Below are 25993 nucleotides of genomic sequence, written 5' to 3' on the forward strand. Positions count from 1 at the left end.
CTGTGTCATATGTAGTTTTTTGAGCCTCAGACAGTAAAATCTGAATGCAATTCAAAGGTGGTGAATTTTGGACTCCCGCCACAGCCCCACCCCCCAAAATAGACAATGCATGAGTCCGGCACCATCTTGGAATTCATTCCATACCCCCAGATTTATAAAGCCATCCAGCTGCAGGTTATGTTTGTGAGGTGAAAGATAAGGCATGCAAGCTAAGGTGATGGCTGTTAATTCCCTTTTTCTGATCAGCAGTAAGACCAGCAACTGCTGATCTTCCATTTTAGTTTTACACAAAGAGGCTCGTGACATTCCAAGCCTTTAGAGTCAAGTCACTGGAAGGCAATGAAATCCAAAAGGTTTTTCTCTTCAGACGGTTTGTTATTTAGCACAAAAGCATCAAGCCCAAAATCTTAACATGCAATTAAGGACAACCCAGCCAAATCAATTGTTCCCGATTCTGTGACTGCCATAAACCGCAGGATTACGTTACAGTTGAGCAAATAGCAGAAACCTGTCGAGCAATTTGCAAGCGGAAAAGTAAGGCTTTGATCCATGTTTGCGCAAGGTAAAATCCAAGTGCATAAAAATGTCAGACTTCGGGTATGCTCACATTACCACAGTAAGAGAGTGCAGTGAAATTACAACCCATCATGCATTTCACAGCTTTTTCCTACCTAGTTGTTCGCATCAGCAAACAGCTTCGATTTATTTCTGTTTGCGTACACACCAGGGAGTGTTGACAGGGCCAACAGATGCCTTTACTCTATGTAAAGGTTCGTACCTTAGCTTGAGACAATTTAGGAATGACTTAAGGACCTCAATCAGTGTGAAGCTGGTTTGAGAAACAACTGCATCAGACAGTAGTATCTTATAACAAAGTAAAGGATACATAAGGATTTTGGATAATGCCAGGTGAACACAGACTGACAGGAGGAGGCACTGAGAGCAGTTTTGTGGCAGGTGGGGAAAAAAGGGGTAAAAGGTAAAGTACCCCTGCACGGGGTCTCAGTCAAAGGCGACTATGGGGTCGCTGCGCTCATCTCGCTTTCAGGCCAAGGGAGCCAGTGTTTGTCCACAGACAGCTTTCCGGGTCATGTGGCCAGCAGGGCTAAACCACTTCTGGTGCAAAGGAACACCGGGACGGAAACCAGAGTGCACAGAAATACTGTTTACCTTCCCGCCGCAGCGGTACCTACTTATCTACTTGCACTGGCATACTTTCGAACTGCTAGGTTGGCAGGAACTGGGACAGAGCAACGGGAGCTCACCCTGTTGCAGGGATTCAAACAATAGTTTGAATCAATAGTGCAGGCATTCAGCATATGTGTTTCTCTGATCACTCTGCCTGCAACGGGATGAGCCAACTTTTTAAGAATTCTCAGTTATGACCGAAAACTCCATGCTAGCAAAGCGAGCGATGCATACAATCCCTGAGTTTTGCCTGAATGCTGACAAAAGCATGCGGTGAGAATGAAAAGACAGACACCTCCTGATGTTACACTTCCTAAAGCAGTCTTCCTCAATCAGCCACTTCACTGCCAGGCATGAAGAACTCAAAGCTCCCAGCTTGGTTTCTGCCAAAGACTTTAAAGCTTAAATCAGAGCGCTAGACAAGCGAGGCACGGTTGCAAGTTATGGCAGGTGCGCAAGAGGAATAGCTACCTGGCTAGGTGCAAACTAAGTGGTTGATCAAGCAAACAACATGCTCCCTGCAGTGGGGGGGGGGGCGGCACAGCATTTAGCGCAGCAAACAGCCAAAGTTTATGAGAATGGGCAAGCAAATAGGCACTCCTCTGGGTGGGGTGAGTTTGCGAGGTCTGTTCATACCTTGTATCCAATGTCCTAAGTCACTGTTGATGTCAGCTCAACATCCAATTTACTCTAAGTCTACTCATCACTGACAGGAGGAGGCACTGAGGGAAGTTTTGTGGCAGGTAAAAAAAAAAAAAAAAAGGTAAAGGAGCCCTGGACGGTTAAGTCCAGTCAAAGCTGACTATGGGGTTGCGGCGCATATTTTCTCTAATATAATGCATTTTACTAAGTTATTTTCAACGATACATGCATTTTCATGCACACTTTACCTTAACACACACATTTGTGGTGGATCGGGAGAACCCACAGAACATTTGGCGGGGGTAGAAGAGAGATCATCCTGTCAGGCAAGCAGAAATGGTTGTGTTGATGGAAGAAATGGTTGTGTTGATGGAGAGAGCCAGTGTGGTGTAGTGGTTAAGAGCGGTAGACTCGTAATCTGGGGAACTGGGTTTGCTTCCCCGCTCCTCCACATGCAGCTGCTGGGTGACCTTGGGCTAGTCACACTTCTCTGAAGTCTCTCAGCCCCACTCCCCTCACAGAGTGTTTGTTGTGGGGGAGGAAGGGAAAGGAGAATGTTAGCCACTTTGAGACTCCTTCGGGTAGTGATAAAGCGGGATATCAAATCCAAACTCTTCTTCTTCTTCTTCTTCATTTTCTCAGCAGTATGTTGAATTCCACCCAGCACTGTGATTCAACAAGTCTTCTGTGTATCTTCTGTGTACCAGGTGGGCGGGGTATTATTATTATTATTATTATTATTATTATTATTATTATTACCTCTAATCATAGCTGTCAACTTTTCCCTTTTCTTGTGAGGAATCCTATTCGGAATAAGGGAATTTCCCTTAAAAAGGGGGAAATGTTGACAGCTATGCCTCTAGTAGTCCACTTTGATCCAGTGGTTGCTGCCATAGGGAAAAAGTAAATGTAAAGGACCCCTGGACAGTTAAGTCCAGTCAAAAGTGACGATGAGGTTGTGGCGCTCATCTCGCTTTGGGCTGAGGGAGCTGGTGTTTGTCCACAGACAGCTTTCCGGGTCATGTGGCCAGCATGACTAAAGCACTTCTGGTGCAACGGGACACCACAACGAGTGCCAGAGCGCACGGAAACACCGTGTACCTTCCCACCACAGCGGTAGCTATTTATCTACTTGCACCAGGCATGCATTCAAAGTGCTAGGTTGGCAGGAGCTGGGACAGAACAACGGGAGCTCAGCCCGTCACGGGGATTTGAACTGCCAACCTTCTGATCGGCAAGCCCAAGAGGCTCAGTGGTTATGGCAAGGAAGGCACATGGCTGGTGTGAGTGCTTTGTCTAAATAGAAAGGATTAGAACCGTGTCTTATATTGTATAGTATTTTGCACTGGTTTTCAAGCTTACCGCTGCAAGGTTACAATTTTATTTGTTTTTAAATGTTTAAAACCCTGAGAGCTGTTTTATTTTTGGGGCGTTAGTAGTTGTGGATACTGGCGTGCTCTGGTCCATGGGGTCACGAAGAGTCGGACACGACTAAACGACAACAAAAGTTGTGGATACAATCACATTGTAGGAATCGTTGGGTAGAAGTGGGAAACTGTTCCCCCTTCTTGGTGGGGGTGGAAATGAGGAGAATCCTGTATGAGCTGGATTTTCAATTTCATGCAATCACAGCTTTATGATTCAGCATTTGACTGTAGTCTGCAAACCCAGATGAATAAGTAAGAGCTGATATTTGAAGAGCAAGGATTAAAAAACAACAACAAAAAACCTCAAGGCTTCACTCTGTGCCATCCATTGTAATGAGAGCTGAATTGCCTGGTACACAAAGAAACAGGACTGTGAGGCTTCCTTAGCCAGATCATGCGGTACAAGAGCTGCTAACCACCAACAGAAACTAGATGAGGTCACTTCCAAACAGGATGCGAGCCTGCAATCATGCACTGTTTTTATAGCAACAGAAAACTTGCAAGCTTCATGTACAAAGCTTGCATACCTATAGCATTCAGCTGTCCTCATCTTGCAGGATTTGCTGAATCCTAATGATTTGCAAAAAGCGTTGCTTAGTTGCAAAACTACAGCTTCCAAAAGTATGGAGAGCATGGGGTAGAGGCTGCATATTAAGGCACCTCTTCATTTATTCTTTCTACCTTGCTCTATCACAAAGGCTCAAGGACGGCAACAACTTGGGCTGCCACAGAAATTTTGCCTAAAGCAAAATGTGGAGTGAGTGTTTGGTTTCCTCTTCCAGCAAAAATCTGAGGAATCCCAGAGTAGCTGAAAATGTGGTCTGATAGGATGAGTGAAATATCTTAAGGGGAAAATATATCCCTGGTAACAACTTTTCTAAAAGAGAACAGAGTGGTTTTTAAAATATGTATATACTGTATATATGCAGAAATCTATTAGAGATATCTTCAAAACTCTATGCAAGCGCTAACTGCCTTGTATGAAAACAAAGAATGAAAAAAGCAAAGGAACACTGTGTAGGTATGCAGGACATAGCCAGGACTGCTTCAGCCCTGAGCGATCTGAATTCAGCAGGGAAGCAGGAAGTCAGTGCTAAAGGAACACATATTTGCCAAACATATACCGTATTTTTCGCTCTATAACATGCACCCGACCATAACACGCACGTAGTTTTTACAGGAGGAAAACAAGAAAAAAAATATTCTAAATGAAACAGTGGGTGTATGATTACTGTGGTTCATGCTGTGGCCACAGACATGTGATCTGACAGTGTGTTTGGAGTAGCCCAATGCAAAAATCCTGAGGATCCATGTGGATCCATGCTTTGTAACCACGTTTTAAGTGGGGAGGGAAGGAAAAGCACTCAAGGGACAAGGAGCATGCGTGGGGTGGGTGGAGAAGGATGCTGCTAATAATGCAGAAGAGGGGTTTAAGGGGAGAAAGAACACGCGTGGGGTGGGTGGAGAAGGATGCTGTTAATAATGATGATGAAGAGGGGTATAAGGGGAGAAGGTTCCTCTCCTCTCCCACTTTGCTCCTTTAAAGCAAGCAGGCTCTGCTTTTCTTCCTCCTCCCCGCTCGTCCCCGGCAGCGGCTCTTCTCCCGCTTTGCTGTTTCAAAGCGAGCCACGCAGGAGGGAAGGAAGGGGAACCATGGATCCTCTGCTCATGACTGCAGCAGATCCCCCCCCCCCGCCACCCGTAGGCATTCTCTCCATAACACGCACAGACATTTCCCCTTACTTTCTAGGAGGAAAAAAGTGAGTGTTATGGTGCAAAAAATATGGCAAATTAAATAGTGAGTGGCTTTTTTGCAGAACTAAGAGGAGTGTGGTGACAAGCGGATTAACATCTAAGGCTGATAGCAGAATTATCAGAATGTGCAATATGACCAGCCACCATAAAGGAGAACAATAAAGTTCTAAACTTCCAGAGTTGGTTCTACAGTTCTGTGAGCCTAATTGGAGACATCTATAAACTTAAATACTTGTTTTCAAATGCAACTCCACAGTCATGAAGGTTAGAACCTTTATCAAATGTGGAAACTACAGGTTGTTTCCAACGTTAATTCGACTCAAAGTAAACACTTGGAAATTAATGACTAACTTAGGTTCATTAATTTTAATGGGTCTATTCCAACCACTGGTTTGTACTCTAAGTGAGAACCCAGAGGCTGAGAGGGAGGGTGTGTCAGAAGGAAAACGAACTGATATCAATTTATATATATTACTAACTTTGTATTGATGTAACATTTTATGCGTAACTGTGTGTTTTTGCAATATTTTGTTTAAGTTTGTTGTATCTTCAGCTTTTTGTACACCACCTAGAAATATTTTTAAAACGCTAAAAATTCTGTAGTTGATGTTAACTTCTTGTATCTTTATTTTGCATCTTATGCTTTCTGTATAAATTGTTCAATTTGGTTGTGAACTCCCTGGTGTTTTGTTTATTGTTTAGGGCTACTTTTGTCACATTTGTAGTTATATATATATTGTAAGCCGCCTAGAGCATGGTTTTAACCTTGGAAAGGCGGCATACAAATAAAAGTCGGGGGGGGGGGTTAAATGGTATAGAAGTTAAAAAATCAATTAATTGGTAGAAGCCTAAATTCTATGCAAAATGCCAGATTCCATAAAGATGGATGCAGTCAGACAATTATAGCCAAGCTAACCAGGCAGCACACTGCAATAACACTCGCACAAACCGCTGTCTGCACACAAATCGGGTCCTCCCTTAAAGAGGGCACGTGTTGCGGTGAGACCTGGCAACCTAACCCTGTGTTCTGGGTGGGTACGTCTGGATAGCAACAACACCTGATTGGTAGGTCCCTTGATGCAGGGTTCAATCAGGCCAATGGGACGCAGGCTAAACAGTTCGAGGGACCTATTTATGCCCATGCCCATGACCCAGAGCTTCCTCTTTTGGCACATGCATCGGAACACCCGCCCACCTCTCCCTACTTTTAGGGCTTTGTGCTTGACCTTGCGATGCCATCGTGTGTCGTCTGTAGTTGGGACAGGGACAAGGCAGGAATTTTCCCCACTTGGCTGATTGGCTGTTGCCATTTGGGTTTCACCTGCCACACAGCAAATCGTCAAAACTTCTAAGGTTGCGGATAGGCTCTGGTTCAGGTGATAGGGATGGGAGAACGCTCTCGCCATCCCTATGTGAAGGGTATTCCGTTAAAGGAATCCAGGGACTCGATGGTTTGGTCAACCCCTGTGAGGGGGTTGTGCCCGTGCCAGAGTCCAGGGGGACATTTGGGTGGCAGAGATAACCTGTTCCCAGCTTTCCGCTTATCCAGGTGTTCACCCTTGGCTGACCTATGCTGGTGCCCTGGGACAGCACTACCTGCATGGCCGGGAGCTAGTCGAACCAGAACCTATGCAACCAGTCACTTTCTGTAATCAATAAAGTTGTGGCCTAAATTCTGCCAAAAACCAAACCAAAATTTGAGCCTTGTTTGAATTTATTTAAGAGGGAGGTTTAAAGGTCTAAACATGCAATGGGAAAGTGCACTTCCACTGAGTCCAGGAAGGGTCTGCTCACACTATTCCACCACTTCCCCCCTAGGGTTCCAGGATATGATATTTTTTTTACAGATTGTGGCGGTGTGCACAAGCCCTTTCCAACAGTAAGCCCAACACACCAAGGAGAGGCAGGCTTTAGGAGGGGTTCATCCTCCCCCCCCCCCCCGTGTACGCACAGCATACCATATTTTTCGCTCTATAGGGTGCACCGGACCATAGGGCGCACCTAGTTTTTTGGGGGGGAAATAAAGAAAAAAAATTATTTCCCCCCCTAGCCCCAAAGACCAAAGATGCCAAGAGAGCCAGCGGGATCCACCCCACTGGCTGTCTTGGCTTCCTCTTTAGCCACGCACAATCTCTCCAGCCGGGAGAGGCTGCGATCCCGCTCGCTGGTGGATCCCGTTCGCTGTCTTGGCTTCCTTTTTAGCCGCAGGGCTGGGGCAGGGAAGCCGAGCTTCCCCCAACCCTAGCCCCCAGAACGGGTCCGGGAGCGGCGGCAAGGTTGCACCGCTCAGGTTGTGGGCTCAGAAGGCTTGCGTATAGCTGCCCAAAGCCCGGGGTGTGCAGCGCTGTGCTCCCCGGGATCCGGGCTGCTGCCTGATATCCGCAAGCCTTGGAAGCCTTTCGGGAACTCCCGCCGGGCTCCGAAGGCTTGCGGATAGCTTCCTGAAGCCTGGAGAGCGCACCTCTCGCTCTCCAGGCTTCAGCGAAAGCCTGCATTCGCTCCATAGGACACACACACATTTCCCCTTCATTTTTGGAGGGGAAAAAGTGTGTCCTATAGAGCGAAAAATACGGTATCTTGGGGGCAGGGGTCTGTGTGAATAGGGAATTTATTACTGCAAAATATGATTCACTCACCAAGAGAAATCTATAGTCCTTCCATTTCTACTTTACACTTCCTACAGGCTTAATCAATTCTGTCTTGCCTTTAATACTGCAAACAAGGTCACAATCACAAATCTAACATGCTTGGAATTAACAAACGGACATGAAATAACAAGGTCAGGAACACAGTGCATAATGACTGTAGCCTTGTTTTTCTTCAACCGTGTAGTTCTGACTCAATTTGCTGATGTTGTGGGTTTTCGTTTTTAACTAAATACTGTTTAGGATTTCAATGTTTTTAGTCATTTCACTGGGGTAGCCACCCAGTGAAAGGGAAGGGTAAGGAAGAAGCTGGTGAAATCAGTAAGGTTGCTGCTTTCTTGTTGCCAAAATTTCTCTACCGGCCTTTCGTTTAACGTGTGTTGCAGTCTGTCATTCCTTCCCCTAAAATGAGCCGAATGAAGTCAGCCACACCGAAATCTCAGTTCGTGCAATGACTCCACCCGTCCCCTAAAGCAACTCTGCTCTTGTAAGTTTCCAGTCAAACATCCAGATATTTAATATGTGAAAGATCCTTCCACAGTGTGGTAATTTCATGTGACAGAAATAAATAAAAAATGAAGGCGCAAGCACGAAGAGAGCAGGAAATAAATCCAGAATGTTAAAGATAGAAAATACTTATTAGGTCATTTACTCCGCACTTTGCTAGCACATCACTGAGCAATGGGCTGAAATTCAGCTAGGAGCCGAAACAGCCAAGGGAACCGCGAGTCAGCTAACATTTCTGCAGAAAGCTATCGACCAAGCTAAACCCACTGTGCAGGTTCTGAGTCAGAGAAGATTTGCAGCGTGCCAGGAAAAGTTGATCCGCTCTATTACTGGCCCAGTACAGAACAAAAGAGATTATATTTCACCCAGATCACTGTATGACCAAAGTTTCAAAAGATGAATAATGGGGATTACAAACCGTGCAAAATAAATGCTTTCCCTTTAAGTATGCATCAGAGGAAATTGACTTCAGCTGGCTGTTTTACAGGGCGCATTCATGGGAGGCTTATAGAGATTCAGGACTCCGTGCCATGCCAAAAATGTGTGTTCCTCCCTAAAGCAGAAGCTTCACCATATATAGATGCTTCACCACATATAGATCTTGCCTCAGTGCTGAGTGCATTGTCTGCCCAAGTACAGATCTGCAATTTAAAAAGAAGTGGCTGCGCAGCGATCCCTCTTGTTATTCTGGCTTCTGAGATTCAGAATATTTTTTTTCTTGTTTTCTTCCTCCAAAAACTAGGTGCGTCTTATGGTCTGGTGTGTCTTATAGAGCAAAAAATATAGTACTTCCTCTACCCACCCCACCCATAGCTGCAGCTGGAAAGAGCAAAGAAAGGCCTAACATGGCATTTCCACGTCACCCATAATTTGTAGTTCCCTCCAGCTCCATACAAGGGAGTGACGTAGTAATTTTGTAAAAGAATATTGGCCCGCTAGCTGGTGACAATCAAATATGTAGACACAATAGCAAGGATGCTGAACGTAGCCTTTTGCACCTACCATGGTTTAAGTGTCTGATGCAGTCGTTCAATACGGTGCTGAATTTCTTCTGCGACTCCCGATCCGGAAAGCAGAAGCAACTGTGTCGGAGGAAAGGTTGCCACAGATAGACCGGAAATTCCTTTGGAAGGCAGACAAAAGCCTGTGCATTTTCCTTTTCATTGGAACCTTTAAGAGAGAAAAAAAGACATTTAAAAAAACTAGTACAGTGGTACCTTGGTTCTCAAACTTAATTCGTTCCGGAGGTCCGTTCCAAAACCAAGGTGCGCTTTCCCATAGAAAGTAATGCAAAATGGATTAATCCGTTCCAGACTTTTAAAGGTAAAGGTACCCCTGACCGTTAGGTCAAGTCGCGGACGACTCTGGGGTTGGCGCTCATCTCGCTCTACAGGCCAAAGGAGCCAGCGTTTGTCCACAGACAGCTTCCGGGTCATGTGGCCAGCATGACTAAGCCGCTTCTGGTGAACCAGAGCAGCGCATGGAAACGCCATTTACCTTCCCGCCAGAGAGGTACCTATTTATCTACTTGCACTTGACGTGCTTTCGAACTGCTAGGTGGGCAGGAGCTGGGACCGGACAACGGGAGCTCACCCCATCGCGGGGATTCGAACTGCCGACCTTCCGATCGGCAAGCCCTAAGCTCTGTGGTTTTGAAAACAACCCCTAAAACAGAAATTTAACATGAAATTCACTACCTAACGAGACGATTGATCGATAAAATGAAAGCAATAAACAATGTACTGCAGTCACACAATCAATCCATCAGTAGCTGAACTGGGTTCCATGCAGTCACACACACGAAAAGAGCCACAAAAACGCAAAATAAATAGCAGAAACAGACAGACCTCAGCATAACACTCAAATCGGAAGCGTGGCACTCAAAACGGAGCACGTTCGGCTTCCGAAAAAAGTTCGCAAACCGGAAGACTTACTTCCAGGTTTGCAGTGTTTGGGTTCCAAGTTGTTTGAGTACCAAGGCATTTGAGAACCAAGGCACCACTGTACATTGCATGACTTGCCTCCTTGTTATACAAACATTTATCTATACGTAAATGGTGTAAGCTGCCAGGGAGGGGAATGTTTAACTCAGCATGCATTACGAGCGCTCGGTGTCTGCAGATGCTGCAGGAGGACGTTTTTAATAGTGTGCTGCACTCCTACTAAGGTTCACCTCACATGTCAGTCTTTAGGCAAGGCTTGTGAGATTCCAAGCTCATCTCCCATCAGGAGACTCAGGGCCTATTTGCACCTCAGTTTGTCCTGAGATTTAAGTGTTTTCAAGTCATGGGTCTGAGCAGTGCCAGATTTACAGTGGTGCCTCGCAAGACGAAATTAATTCGTTCCGCGAGTTTTGTCGTCTTGCGGTTTTTTCCCGTCTTGCGAAGCACGGTGTCGGAAAAGTTTTGGGAAAGCTTCAAAAATCACCAGAGTCTTCAAAAACCTCAAAAAAAGGCTACCACACCGCGTGCTATGAGTTGCTCCTCGAAGTCAAGTCGCAACTGTATTAACGGTGTTAAGAAAAAGGAAACAAACTTGCAAGACGTTTCCGTCTTGCGAAGCAGCTCAAAAAACATAAAAACCCTTTCGTCTAGCGAGTTTTCCGTCTTGCGAGGCATTCGTCTTGCGAGGTACCACTGTACGTATAAACTAATCAAGCTATAGCTTAGGGCTCCACTCTCTTGGGGGCCCAAAAAAATTTAAAGGAAAAAAACCCTGGATGTACATTTCCAAAATATAAGATAAAAAACAAATAATACAGCAACAGTGTTTTGTGTTGTGTAGGCTCCTGTGATGTAAGTAATGGGCCCCGTCTGCTAGCCAGCTCCCTAAAATATCACTAGTTTGCTCATTTCTGTATATAGGGTGCCTACATTCTGCATGGACTCGTTATAATTACTTTGGTAAAATACATATTTTGTTATGTGCAAATGGCTTTAGATACCCATTAGGTCTATAAATTACCATATAGCATATATTCAACATAAGAAACAGCAACAATTGTTGACAAAGGACAGCTGGACATATAAAGGGCCCCATCACGTTCAGTAGCTTAGGGCCTCATCAAACCTAAATCCAGCCCTGGGTCGTGTGTCCCACTACCTTCCCCCGGAAAATCTGCTTTTTACTGCTGAATCAGAACAAACCAGGGTGGATAAAAATAAAGGAGTTAAAATAAATAAACAAAATGGATTTAAAAAAAATTAAATTGGAATTTTTTGTAATAGGGTTTTTTTTTATTTAAATTGGAATTTTTTGTAATAGGATTTTTTTTAATTTAAATTGGATTTTTAAAATAAAATGCTTTTGGAGGGAAAATATTTCTATAGATAGTTTTCTATTTAAGCTATATCATAGTCCAAAGGCTATTCATCAGGAAATAAGGATTTGTTTTCAATTTTTCATGTGTGCTAAAACTCAGTCTAAGGTTTTTTTATTATTATTATTTAACCACATCAGTTAACAAACATGGATACATATGCTATAATGTTATTGTTTTAGTTAAATAAATTGTTTAAATTGTTATTAAGGAAATGATTGTTTTTCTTCCAATAAAGTACAGCAGAAAAGTTGTCCAAATATAAACAGTTAACTTATTAAACCTCACAATAATGTCATAATTATCAGTCTATGTATTTCTAATAGTATAACCAAATCAGTAATTTTTGATATAATTGTAAAAAAACTACTCTGAAAATTTATTATTCCAAAAATGAAACCTTCATCCAGTTGTAAATATTAAGATTATACCAGCAAGAGTCTTTAAATTAAGTCTTACTGACTAGTGACTTAAATCAAATCCACCCTGGAACAAACTATTGATGTGAAGGCACCCACAAAAGACTGCTGACTCATATACCAGTCCTCCCTTTCTAAGTCTTGCCAATAATCAAACGGGGCAGTTGGGATGGGAATTGGCCATTTCACTTGACACGACTTACCACTCGGGTCTGGAAAATGTTTATCAGATAACAAGTTATACTCCTCTTCTGTCGTCAGTACTTTGCCTCCAACAGGTAAAATGCAGCTTTTAGGACTAATGCCCTTCTGGAACGCCTGGGTTCGAGGAAGAGAAATAAGGTTAAGAAAACAAGCTTATGATATTTCTTCAACTTACTTATGTTAAAATGGGTGTACAGATATGAGAGAAGGATTGTAGCTTTTTAAGGGGTGCACAGAAACCACAGCTGGGGGTGTCCGTCTTTTCTGTGGATGTCTGCTTTGGCATGTTCTCCTTCATGGAGAGCACGTGTTGCGGTGGGGGCCGCCAGGACACTCCAAAGTTGTGGGGTGGGCTAATTGATCGTTGGCCACTGATGCGATTGGGCTTCCCTTGTTGTTGGGAGGAAGTTAATGTTGCCATTTGTTGATTGACTGCCAGAAATGCTAAAACTCCTTGCACAAGGCTAGGGCTTCCTCTTTTCGCCCGTGCAATCTATTGCCCGCCCCCCCCCCCCTAGAATTAGGGTTGTTCGCTTTGACCTTGCTATGCCTGTCATGGGGTCATCTGCTTTGGAGCGGGGGGCCGGTAGGAATTTTGTCCATCTGGCTGATTGGCTGGGGCCATTTGGTTTTTGCCTACTGCGTAGCAAATCGTCACAACTTGTAAGGTTGCGGTTAGGCATTGGTTTATGGTTTGGTTGGTTGAGGGGCATGGATTGGCTGTGCCTGCCCCTCTAATGCTGCTGCTGCAAGGGATTCCGTTAAAGGAATACAGGGGCTCACCATTGCTTTTGTCCAAACCCTGTCAAGGGGCTAGGGCCACGCAAGAGCCCCTGGTTGCATTTGGGGAGGGCTGAGGGCAGGTTCCCTGCTCCATCGCTAAACCCAAATGTATTCCCCTTTTCTGACTTTCGCAGGCTTGCAGAACGTCAGTCTGTCCCCCACTGGGGGGCAGATAGTCGCAACCAATGCCTAAGCAACCACTCACATTTTTTGTATTTGAATAAAGTTGTGGCCAAAATTATGCCAAAAACCTTAAACAAAAAATTCTGTGTGATGTGTGAGTTATTGGGGTGGCCCTGGGGACCTCGACATGCAAATTAAAAAAAGGAGAGAGAAAACAAGTTTCTAGTCCCTGTGGGCTGTGCCTCCTGAAAGCTCAGAAGTGAGAGTAGTGGCCGAGTAAGATTCGGAGGAACCCAACTATTTCCTTGACCTGCTTAATGACTTGCAAAATTAAAAACCTGCATTTAATTTATTTGACTTGCAGCTCCCCTTTGATTTAAACAAGCTCCTAGCACAGCTGGCAAAAACTCAGCTCTTACACAGAATAAATAAAAACAATATCAAATTAATTATGCATTCTCCAGTCTGTGCAGCGCATGGATTCCAGCTTTCCCTGGCACAATATTCAGACTGCCTGATGCGAGAATTTAATATAGTTTTTGAGCGCAGCCAACATGCTGCCCTGACCATGGGCAGCTTCTGAAGTTACTTTTTTCGTGGAGGTTTGCTCCACGAATTATGTGGCATGGCATATTCATGGTTTTGTTCCTACCTTCAGGGCTAAGGTCAGTGAGTAGAACTGAGAGAGTGCCTTTCAGCCCCCGGGCTATTTAATATATACATGAAGCCATTTGGAGTGGTCATTAGGAGTTTCAGGGAGAGGTGCAATCAGTATGCTGATGACACTTAGCTCTATTTCTCCATAACATGTGAATCAGAAGAGGCCTTGCTGGACACAGTGGTGAAAAGGACGAGGAAAAACAAGCTGAGCTTGAATCCTGGCAAGATGGAGGCACTGTGGCTGAGCAGTTCCCACTTTTGAGAAACTGGTCAGTTGCTTATTATTGATGGGATTATAATAATAATATAATAAATTATTATTTATACCCCACCCATCTGGCTGGGTTTCACCAGCCACTATGGGTGGCTCCCAACAGAATATTAAAAACCTGATAGAACATCAAACATTTAAAACTTCCCTAAACAGGGCTGCCTTCAGATGTCTTCTAAAAGTCAGACTTGACCTTCCTTGACATCTGATGGGAGGACATTCCACAGGGCGGGCGCCACTACCGAGAAGGCCCTGTGCCTGGTTCCCTGTAACTTGGCTTCTTGCAATGAGGGAACCGCCAGAAGGCCCTCGGAGCTGGACCTCAGTGTTCAGGCTGAATAATGAGGGTGGAGACGCTCCTTCAGGTATACTGGGCCGAGGCCGTTTAGGGCTTTAAAAGCCAGCACCAACACTTTGAATTGCGCTCGGAAACATACTGGGAGCCAATGTAGGTCTTTCAGGACCGATGTTATGTGGTCTTGGCGGCCGCTCCCAGTCACCAGTCTAGCTGCCGCATTCTGGATTAGTTGTAGTTTCTAGGTCACCTTCAAAGGTAGCCCCACATAGAGCGCACTGCAGTAGTCCAAGCAAGAGATAACTAGAGCATGCACCACTCTGGCAAGACAGTCTGTCGGCAGGTAGGGTCTCAGCCGGCATACCAGATGGAGCTGGTAGACTGCTGCCCTGGACACAGAATTGACCTGTGCCTCCATGGACAGCTGTGGCACTCCCTCTGAGGGAGCAGGTTCGCAGTTTGGGGGTGCTTCTGAATCCTGCTCTGTCACTGAAAGCTCAAGTAGCCTCAGTGGCTGGAAGTGTCTTTTACCAACTGCAACTGGTTTGAGAGCTACGGCCATTCCTGGACCGGGAAAGCCTATCCACAATAGTTCACGTTAGTTACTTTTGGCAATGCACTCTATGTGGGGCTTCCCTCTGAGTGCAGTTAGTGCAGAATACGTCAGCACAACTGCTGACAAGAGTGAGGCCTTGACTACCAGGCTAAATCAAGGTGTTACTTGTAGCATCGAAAGCCCTTAACAACTTGGGACCAGTTTACCTGCAAGACCACCTAACCTATACGTTGTTAGAATTCCTGCTCCATGATTGCAGTCATGGAATTGTTGTCTATCACATGACGGTGTATGTTTTGACTCCACAAAGTGGGAAGTGACGGAGACAGGATGTTTGTGTTACTGTGTTCCGTGAAGTGGGACTATTGGCCTTTGTTCTTTTTCTCTTTGCTGCCTGATGCTGCAGAGAGAGGGAGCCATGTTGCAGTGCTCCGTGTGTGTTTATATGTAAATAAAGTAGATTAGCCAAAATGCTGAGTTGCTGAGGTCTGTTCCGCAAGCTGCACAAACTCTGCGGATCCCTAAATGTACCGATGTCTGTTGGCATGAGTCGCTGTGATGTTCGGGCTGAAGGAAGCTTTTGAAGCTCCCGGACGATCGACCAGGAGGGAGAGAACATGCCGGTCAGGCATGTGTCTCTGCCAGGGTCCTACTCGAGTGTAGGCTGAGCTCTTGACATATGTGCCCACTTGACTGCTTTGATCGGCAGAACTGGCACCGCTACCTGTTTCCACATTTGTAAGAACTCGATCGTTTCGTGTGGCACTTTGGAACTCCCTGCTTATTGAGATCAAGCAGGAGCCTACACCGTAATAAATTATTATTATTATTATTATTATTATTATTATTACTACTATTATTATTCATACCCTGCCCATCTGGCTGAGCTTCCCCAGCCACTCTGGGCGGCTTCCAAAAAATATTAAAATACTGTAATACATCAAACATTAAAAGCTTCCCTAAACAGGGCTGCCTTCAGATGTCTTCTAAAAGTCTAGTAGTTGTTGTTCTCTTTGACATCTGGTGGGAGGGCGTTCCACAGGGCAGGTGCCACTACTGAGAAGGCCCTCTGCCTGGTTCCCTGTAACTTGGCTTCTCCCAGCGAGGGAACCGCCAGAAGGCCCTCAGAGGTGGACCTCAGTGTCCGGGCAGAATGATGGGGGTGGAGACACTCTTTTTGGCGCCAGATAAAAACATTCCTGCTTAGACAAGCCTACCCAGATGCTTAGAAAGTTGAGGCAATCTGCTTTCGTATTTTAACTTTGGTATGTTTTAAAGCAGGGTTGCAAGTCTTTCTTGATTTTCCTGTTTTATCTTTTGTAAACCGTTTTGAGGTTGTTCTTTTTTAAAAACAACAACAACCAAGCAGTGTATAAATTATACGAAATAAATAAATAACAATGGAAACGAGCAAAGGAAAAATGCAGGGAAGTGACTGAATTTCACAGTGCCATAAAGTAAAGAATACCTGTGAGGTAAATATTCAGATGTGATCCCTTGCAGCAGCAAGTAGGAATCACTCAGTTGGAAAGAAATCAGAGTAACACTGGATAAAAGTGTTTTGCATTTATTCCGTTGCCACTATCCACTAGTCAGTGAACCAATGAGGATCTCAAAACTGAACATGATGAATCAATGCGCCACAACATCAAGCCTCAGCACCCGGTAAACTGACAACTTACCTCTTTGTTTTCAAAGCTCTCCACGGCATATTTGCTCTTAACCACTATATATCTGTCTTTCCATTTCTTCACGTCTTCAGCAAAATGTGACACTTCTCCTTCATAAAAGACCATGCTGGAGTCTGCAGGGGGCTATAGAAAAGACAAGTTACTGAGAAATAGAAATTGCTTCTTTCTGCTTCTTCGTTTGTAAAAAGAAAGGGGTGTGTTTTTTCCTGGGGGGGGCGTGTCCAAAACCTGACTAGAATATGTTAGAATAGAAACTGAAAGCTTCTGGCCTATAACTTCTGTTGTTTGGGAGCTGGCATTGACAGCACAGTACGAAGTTACACTGCCTAGCGAAATGTTTGCTTGAACTCTGCATGTCTTAGATGTATGAGCCCATCTATAGTTCTGTTTTATGCTGTTGCTTTAGTTTAGGGGTTTTTTTTAAAATTAGCTTTAAGGATGAAATATACTTTGAGTCCTGTAGTGATTTCATGCTCTTTATTGCAGCTTGTAAAACAGTGATTGAATTGCCCCCCCAAACCTCAGGCTTTTATATACATTATTTACACAATGAGTCCCATCTGATTGGCTGATTCAGCTTCCCTCTTGGAGCCTGATTGGTCTTTTCCTGCAGGCCAATCAGTTGTAGCATACTGCGATCCTACCAGCCTAATAGGCTGATTAACTTCTTCCTGGAGCCTGATTGGTCTTCTCCTGCAAGCCAATCAGTTGTTGCATTCTAGGATCCTACTTGCCTATTGCTCTAGTTAGTACATAACAAAGGATTTGTTCCAAGCTGCCTCAAAGAGTGAAAATGTACTATTAAACATCCAATAAATCAACAAAAAAACTTAAATGCGCTCTGTACTTGCTCAGAGACACCATATCCCGTTATCAGCCCCCAATCTGAGGCCTCAGCCTCTCTCAGTCCAGTTTCAAATTAAAGCCTGAGTTTCCAATGTAAAAAGATCTCCAGGAGATCTTTTAGCAAGGGTGATGGGGTTCTTTGCCCTCTATATAAAGCTGATAGATGGGAATAAGGAAGGAAGGAGACGGCCTGAATTACATTATTTCACACTGCAGCCTGCCTGGGGGTGCACTAGTTTTCCCCCTCCCCACCCGCTACCTCTGATAAAGAGACCTTGTAGCTAAAAGTGTGTTGTGGCACTGAAAAATGTGTTCTGTGGCACTGAATACAGGGAACAAGACCGTTGCCCTTTTTGTGGTTTTCATGGGACACTTGGGAAGGGTAAAATGGGAAGAGAAGATAGGAAACTTTTGCTAAATAAATAAACAAACAAATTTCATTCCTGGGTGAGGACTTGCAACTTGTTAGAATTCCTGCTCCATGATTGCAGTCATGGGATTTTTGTCTATCACATGACGGTGTATGTTTTGACTCCACAAAGTGGGAAGTAACGGAGACAGGATGTTTGTGTTACTGTGTTCCGTGAAGTGGGACTATTGGCCTTTGTTCTTTTTCTCTTTGCTGTCTGATGCTAGAGAGAGAGGGAGCCATGTTGCAGTGCTCCATGTGTGTTTATATGTAAATAAAGTAGATTAGCCAAAATGCTGAGTTGCTGAGGTCTGTTACGCAAGCTGCGCAAACTCTGCGGATCTCTAAGTGTGCCAATGTCTGTTGGCATCGGTCGCTGTGATGTTCGGGCTGAAGAAAGCTTTTGAAGCTCCTGAACGATCGACCAGGAGGGAGAGAACATGCCAGTCGGGCATGTGTCTCTGCCAGGGTCCTACTTGAGTGTAGGACAAGCTCCTGACACAACTAACATTAACACCTATTGTGGTTTGCCAAAACCAGGAAGTGCCAAGGAGAAGTGGCCCATGTGAGCAGGGGGTAAACAACCAAACCTGTGATCAATAGCAAACTCTTCTTGTAGTTACCTTTGTTTTTAAGAAATGGGACTGCAGGTCCCTGTTTTGTTCCAGCTCATTCTGGATTTGCTTGCAGAAGGACACTGCATATTGGCGTTTATAGTGCGGACTGAAGTTCTTGATCACAGCCTCCGTCTTTCCTGAAATGAAACATTAAAATTTATTATACATTCAGCAGCTCGCTCGCTCTTTTTCCAGGCTTCACAACTGTGAAGTTCTCAAAACTGCATTTAATACCACACTCTGCAAAAGACCTACATAATGGCATGTACTGGATGATGTTGCAAGATAAGGGAAGTTTCTAACGGACACCTTTGAAACAACAAAAGCATTACCTGAACTAATAGCCTTTTGTTATATCTGACACAGCACTGTTTCTAGTCCTTCCTGGAAAGCTTAGTGAGCTAGGATCTTCTAAAGAGATCTTCCTGTTCTTCTTCCAGCATTTCTGCTGGGCTGCTGCAACATATAAAGTCCTGAAGCACAACATTTTAACATACTTGAGTCCAGATTGCGAGCCTCGTTCCAATAAGTTTCCCTTAAGTCTCTCAAAGAAGTCTTTATTTGTCTCCTGGCCACCATCTCAAGGCCTTCTTCTTCTAGAGTGGTGAATCCAGATTATCTAAATTCACCAAAAGGTTGGTTCAAACATGGGTCTCATTTTAATGGGCTGCATGTAGTGAGGTGTGGGGATGAAGTTTCAGCTTAGCTACATACACTGGTACCTCGGGTTACAGATGCTTCAGGCTACAGATGCTTCAGGTTACAGACTCCGCTAACCCAGAAATAGTACCTTGGGTTAAGAACTTTGTTTCAGGATAAGAGCAGAAATTGTGCAGCGGCAGCACGGCAGCAGCGGGAGGCCCCATTAGCTAAAGTGGTACCCTCAGGTTAAGAACAGTTTCAGGTTAAGAACGGACCTCCAGAACAAATTAAGTTCTTAACCAGAGGTACCACTGTATATAGTGTTGTACATGAGACCTAAAGCCACTTCTGGCATTTTGGTACTGGCTAAGAGGGAACAAACAGAATGTTACACACATACTGTGTAATATGACACTCTAAATTAATTATGTTGTTGTTTTGTTGTTTTTCTTAAATGAAAAATAAGCTTGAGAGTCTGCACTTTTGAGCACAGGAGCTACAAGGGGGAAAGGGGCACTTAACTCTTTTCCTGCAATACATTTTTCAACGTTGCCATCTCCAAAGCTGCTCCTTCATTCATTCATTTTACTTCATAAAAATAAAAATAAATAAACCACAGAGAATATAAAATACAGTTGTACCTCGGAAGTCGAATGGAATCCGTTCCAGGAGTCTGTTTGACTTCCAAAATGTTTGACAAGCAAGGCGTGGCTTCCGATTGGCTGCAGGAAGCTCCTGCAGCCAATCAGAAGTCGTGGAAGTTGCGTCAGACATTCGGGTTCCAATGAACGTTCGCAAACTGGAACACTCACTTCCGGGTTTGCGGTGTTCAGGAGCCAAAACGTTTGACTTGCAAGGCGTTTGGGATCCAAGGTACAACTGTACACAAGCACAACCACCAATAAAACAATCACCTTAACATTCCAAGAAACACATCAGTTACCCAAGAAATTCAACAATTCTTAAGAACACAGAACACAGCCCTACCTAGAGAACCTGGGGTGTTCTGTACGTAAGGCAGAAGCTCTTACTACCATTGAGCTATGGTCTTTCCCACGGTTGTCCTGTTTCCAATGAATTTGTACAAGGGTAACAACTGCTCTAGGGACGCGGGTGGCGCTGTGGGTTAAACCACAGAGCCTAGGACTTGCTGATCAGAAGGTCGGTGGTTCGAATCCACGCGACGGGTTGAGCTCCTGTTGCTCAGTCCCAGCTCCTGCCCACCTAGCAGTTCGAAAGCAAATCAAAGTGCAAGTAGATAAATAGGTACTGCTCTGGCAGGAAGGTAAACGGCGTTTCCGTGCGCTGCTCTGGTTCGCCAGAAGCGGCTTAGTCATACTGGCCACATGACCCGGAAGCTGTCTGCGGACAAACGCCGGCGAGATGAGCGCCGCAACCCCAGAGTTGGTCACGACTGGACCTAATGGTCAGGGGTCCCTTTATCTTAACAACTGCTCTAAGTCACAGGGGAAAGCAATTTGAGGAGGCAGATCCGAGTGAGGAAATGGCGGGTCGAGAACAGCATTCATCCAGTCATTCATTGACTTCTATCCTGCCTTTTCTCACAAGGTGAATTCAAAACAGCTTACAGAATAAAACACCATATGGAGCGTAAAACACATCCAATATAAAACTACCCCAAAAAATCCTAAAGGTCTCACCCACCCACACAGATACCATTCATGGAGGTAACATCGCAAAAGTTAACGAAGACAAGGAAACAATTAAAAGCCATCTGGAACAGCCGTGGCTTTGCCAGATTATCTGAAAGAGTCAACAATCAAAGAGTTAAATACACTTTCTCTCCTGCTGCTCTGGTTAAAATCCAGAGGCTGATTTGGGGGGGGGGGGGGCACAATTAAGATTTCATCACACACATTTGCAAGTAGCATTTTTTCCCCCAGAGTTTGTATCAAGGAGTTCTTAGATCAGAAAACTCACTTTTGCCATGAGCTGACAGGAAGTAAAAAAGGGAAAGGTAAAGGACCCCTGACCGTTAGGTCCAGTCGCAAACGACTCTGGGGTTGGGGCGCTCATCTCGCTTTACAGGCCGAGGGAGCCGGCGTTTGTCCACAGACAGTTTTTTCCAGGTCATGTGGCCAGCATGACTAAGCCGCTTCTGGCGAAACCAGAACAGCGCACGGAACGTTTACCTTCCCACCGGAGCGGTACCTATTTATCTACTTGCACTGGCGTGCTTTCGAACTGCTAGGTTGGCAGGAGCTGGGACCGAGCAACGGGAGCTCTCCCCGTCACGGGGATTCGAACCGCCGACCTTCCGATCGGCAAGCCCAAGAGGCTCAGTGGTTTAGACCACAACACCACCCGCGTCTAAGACTACAGGAAGTAGTCTTAAGACTTAGGCAAATCCTCTCCCACCCAGGCACCAGGGAATCTGGAAGACTGCAAAAATCTACATGACAGGATTGTGAAGGGTTGTTCAGGCACCATAAATTGCCATATAAAATGCTACACACGATTTCTATTTAAAAGTAATCATTCGTATTAATAAATATTTCTGTGCAATCAGAGGGTAAAATTTTAGAAGTAAAATTTTGGAGTTTTATTAGCAAGTTCTCCACAGTTTCTGAAAGCCACACGCACAAAGCAATAATATCCATGCTATATTCTATATTCTAAAACTTTGAAGGTGTATCTTCCTTTGGCGCTCAGTCTGTTAATACAGTTGCCCCTCTCACCGAAACTCCTCCATAGGTTCTCTCGCTTGCACACATTTGTCAGCCCTTTCCATCAGCCTTCTGAAAAGGTTCTTAGCCTTTTTACATATGGAAAACATGAAGCTGCATAGTTTATTGGGATTTTTTTTTTTTAAGAGACATTACTACATCTGGCCGCTGTTTACAGTATTTCTTCCTTGCAGCTGTTTCAAATTGTTTAAACACTTCCATTGTGCTCTCTCCCCTTGTTATTTGGGTAGGCTCTGCATCCTTGCATTTTACGGCAGAGATAATTGAAGGTCTCAAAGACATTTGTAGTGCTTTCTGCATCTCGAGTCTCTCTCTCTCTCCCTATCTGTGGCTCAGCGGTAGGAAAATATCCCCATCTGTTATTGGTTGCAAGCCATTCCTATGGTAACCTCAGCATTTTAGCTCATGGGGAAGTAGCATGATTGAATGAATGCATTTTCATTTATCAGTCTCTTTAGTAGCCTTATAAGGAGCTCTTTACTATGAGCAATTATTCATTATTACAGTGGTACCTCGGGTTACATACGCTTCAGGTTACATATGCTTCAGGTTACAGACTCCGCTAACCCAGAAATAGTACTTCAGGTTAAGAACTTTGCTTCAGGATGAAAACAAAAATCATTACAATTTGGAAGACAATTGGACTTTTTTATTGGATTTGATTTGATATGTTAATTGGATGTTCTTATTGGAAAATTAATAAACGCTTTTAAAAAGGAGAACAGAAATCGTGCTCCGGCGGCGCGGCAGCAGCAGCAGGCCCCATTAGCTAAGTGGTGCTTCAGGTTAAGAACAGTTTCAGGTTAAGTACAGACCTCCGGAATGAATTACGTACTTAACCCGAGGTACCACTGTACTGATTTTTCTTTTTATCCCCACCTTCCAACAAGAAGCTCCATTAGGATTGGCTTGGCTTTGCCACAATGGGCAATGCATTACTAGTCCACTTAAGACAAGGAGATTTTAGGCAGCATAACGTTTTGCCTTCCATTCTGTAAAAAGGGCCTCAAGTCACTCTGGATCTCATTTCCACACTTTGTGTTTGTCTTTTCCTGAGCGGTGGGAAGTCCAGAGTAGCCGCTATGGTTTCCTTTGGGGCAGAGAACACTTGGGAAATTTATGATCTGTGCAATCATCTCGTTTATTCCCAAATGTGCAGGAAGCGATGGCAGAAGGGATTTGCAGGCAGGCAGGCGGTCTCAAAGCAACACGAGTCCAACACTGTGAAATTCTAAACAAACACCCCTGCTGCCATATTAAATATGCTTCTTTGTGAACAAATTTCCCTCCCACGCTGCAGGTGAATGTCTTTCGAGACACATTTCAAGGGGGCTTTAGATAAAAATATTAGACAGGTTGCTCAATTGCCAAATATCTATCATTCACCATCAGCAACCAGGTTATAGAAAAAACTTGAGAAAGGGAAACGTCTCTCTGCAGAACAAAGCGGTTTACAGCAGAAAACAGATAAAATCAATAAAAATGTACAACCCTACTTTAAACCATGAGTAAAGTATTGATCAAACCTCCCCATTCTGAAGGAAATCAGCCCTGAGTGCTCAAGGACAAGATGGTTAGACAGTGTTCTCGAAGCTACCAACATGAGTTTGACCAAACTGTGGGAGGCAGTGGAAGACAGAAGTGCCTGGCGTGCTCTGGTCCATGGGGTCACGAAGAGTCGGACACGACTAAACGACTAAACAACAACAAAACAACAACAAAGTATTGTCGGAAAGTGATCCTGACAGATTGTGGCCGGGTGGGGTAAGGAAGAAGCAATCAAGAGTTTCCCTGCTACTGAAGCAAATGAGCAAGCTTGACCTGAAAGCTTTGACAGGGGTCAGGGAATACCATGTTATCCATCTGGTCATCTGTAGTTAGGACACTCTGTCACTTCCTGCTCTGGCTAAAACTGGATGATGGCACACGGGCCAAATTCCTCCTTGATATGTATCCTTCAATTTTGAGGACTGGAATTATATGTTGCGTTCAACCAACACCGATGAGCCACACCAAAGGGAGGAGACACCATGTACAATAATATTATTACGTATTGGGAATGTCCTCTACCAGTGAGAAAAGTAAAGGATTCACAGCCCATGAAAGTGTTTATTAAACCAAAGTAACTTTGCAAAAGAATATGGCCCGGGAAACAAGAGGTTTACTCATTCTTGCTCATGCTTTGTTTTTCCTTCAGATTTCCAAAAACTTGACAAACCAGCTTCCTCCTTATCCCATTTCCAAATTTAGTCCTGATTCTTTGGTATGGATGTTAAGAGTTGTTTGAGGTGAAGCTAAGCCAAGTTTTTCCATTAGTCCACTTGGCTGGATTGATTGTAGCTAGCCTGGGGAGGGAAAAGCAACGCCAAGAGCTCCGGGAGGCGAAAATCTCTTCGGGGGGAACGATGGCCAGAGTCCAAAGGGGAAAAGCCAAGGCTCCATGGCAGACAACATGATTTGCATGAATAAAAGTTTCAGGCTCAATCACCAGCATCTCTCAATCGGGTTGGGAAATGACTGTCTGAAATGGGCTCTCCGGGACTTGTTTCCTTTATGAATAATTATTAAGGTTTTTCTAATTATAACTTAAATATCCACAAAGTCTCCTGCAGACATTAATCGAAACAACTCCAGGTATGTATTTTAGGGCACTGTTTTGTGAAGTATTCTCTGCATTTTCCCCATGCTTTTTGAAACTCTTGTCTAGTGTGATCTCTAATTGTCTCTGCTAATCTAGCTAGTTCAATATAGTCTAACAGTTTATCTTGCCATTCCTTTTTTGTTGGCATAGTTTCTTTTTTCCAATTTTTAGAAATTAGGATCCTTGCCACTCCTGTGGCATAGAGGAATATTTTCTGATCTTCTCTTGTTATACCTGTGTCCATTGTCCCTAGTAGAAAATCTTCTGTATTTTTCATAAAGTTATACTTAAACATTTTTTTAAGCTCATCATATAATGTGTTCCAGAAGCTTTTGATTTTTTCACAGGTCCACCAAAAATGTATGTGTCCCCTCTGTTTCACCACACCTCCAGCACAAATTTGTTTTTGTCTTATACATTTTAGCTATTTTGATAGATGTTAAGCACCATCTATAAAACATCTTGATTAGGTTTCCCCTCAATACTTCACAGTATTTAAATACACCAAAACACACCTCACCAGAGATGAAAAAGCAGCTCTAAAAAACAGCCACACCAACTGGCTCATTTTTGACGGCTGAAAGCATGTGAAACACCCATCAATGCAAGATTCACATGAGGAGAAAATCCCGTGGGTGGGATTAAATATTCATTGCTTTATTAATAGTTCAGATGATTTGGTCCTGTGGTGATATTCTTAACTGAGTTTTTTCCTTCCTCCTAACCAGGCATAGGCAAACTCGGCCCTCCAGATGTTTTGGGACTACAATTCCCATCATCCCTGACCACTGGTCCTGTTAGCTAGGGATCATGGGAATTGTAGTCCCAAAACAGCTGGAGGGCCGAGTTTGCCTATGCCTGCTCTGAACGCACACAAATATTGGTCTCGCCTATCGCATGTGCAGAATAGTGTATTGCCATACTGGGCTGAGGTTTTTACAGCCTTCCTTCTCGTTATTCTGATTTGTCAGCCTCTTCCACCTTGCTGCTCAAAACAAAACAAAAACAAATAAAACATGGCTGAGTCATGAGTCACATGGGCTGATTGCTTGCATCAATCATTTACAATACAAAACTGGGGCAGTTGCTGAATTCATGAAATTCTTCCCCCTCCCTGAGCGATTTCATTCCCTGTGAGCTGAAAGCATGAATAAAGTTCCCAGTTTCTTTTCTGCTTCAACTCCCCAGTCTTTAACAGCAGCCGGACACAGGAAACAGCCAAAACTTCTTCTGTCACTTTGATCTCTTCCCCTGGTACCTCCACTGGTTAAAGAGGAGTACAAAGCAAAAACCACAATCCCATCAATACCGCCATTTTTTAATATATATATTTCTGCTGCTGCTCTAATAGATGTAGTTTGGAAAACAGCAACACGTTGGCTGTGGCGTGTGTGTACTTGCTTCACGTGGCTGAACAGCTATAACCTGAAATTCTAGATAGACTCATTTTCTGCCATTTATTTCAAAATGTACACTGTGCCTCATTTTCACAAGTGTCAACGCTAAGTCCCTATTTCCTAGCAGAAAATGTGAAGTCATACAGGTGGCGGCAGGGGGTGGGGAGAGCTGCCTACCACTGCCGTAAGCAAACTGCATTGTAAGATTATGGCTTCTTGTAAATCTGTTCTTGGGAGAAAAGCAATGA

General features: G+C 44.2%; 1 protein-coding gene across 1 annotated transcript in view; it reads right to left on the reverse strand.

The window, feature by feature from the left end:
- NIBAN1 (niban apoptosis regulator 1) overlaps positions 1 to 25993 on the reverse strand; it is a 98703-nt gene that overhangs the window by 31461 nt on the left and 41249 nt on the right. Inside the window, exons 2-5 of the mRNA XM_081012097.1 lie at positions 18364 to 18494; positions 16477 to 16608; positions 12106 to 12220; positions 9167 to 9334 (exon numbers count right to left, since the gene is read on the reverse strand). Coding sequence (XP_080868223.1) covers positions 9167 to 9334; positions 12106 to 12220; positions 16477 to 16608; positions 18364 to 18494 — 546 coding nt within the window. The remainder of the gene's footprint in view (positions 1 to 9166; positions 9335 to 12105; positions 12221 to 16476; positions 16609 to 18363; positions 18495 to 25993) is intronic.

The sequence above is a fragment of the Podarcis pityusensis genome (assembly GCF_964106645.2).
Source record: "Podarcis pityusensis genome assembly, chromosome: 6".
In the NCBI taxonomy this organism is placed as follows: Eukaryota; Metazoa; Chordata; class Lepidosauria; order Squamata; family Lacertidae; genus Podarcis; species Podarcis pityusensis.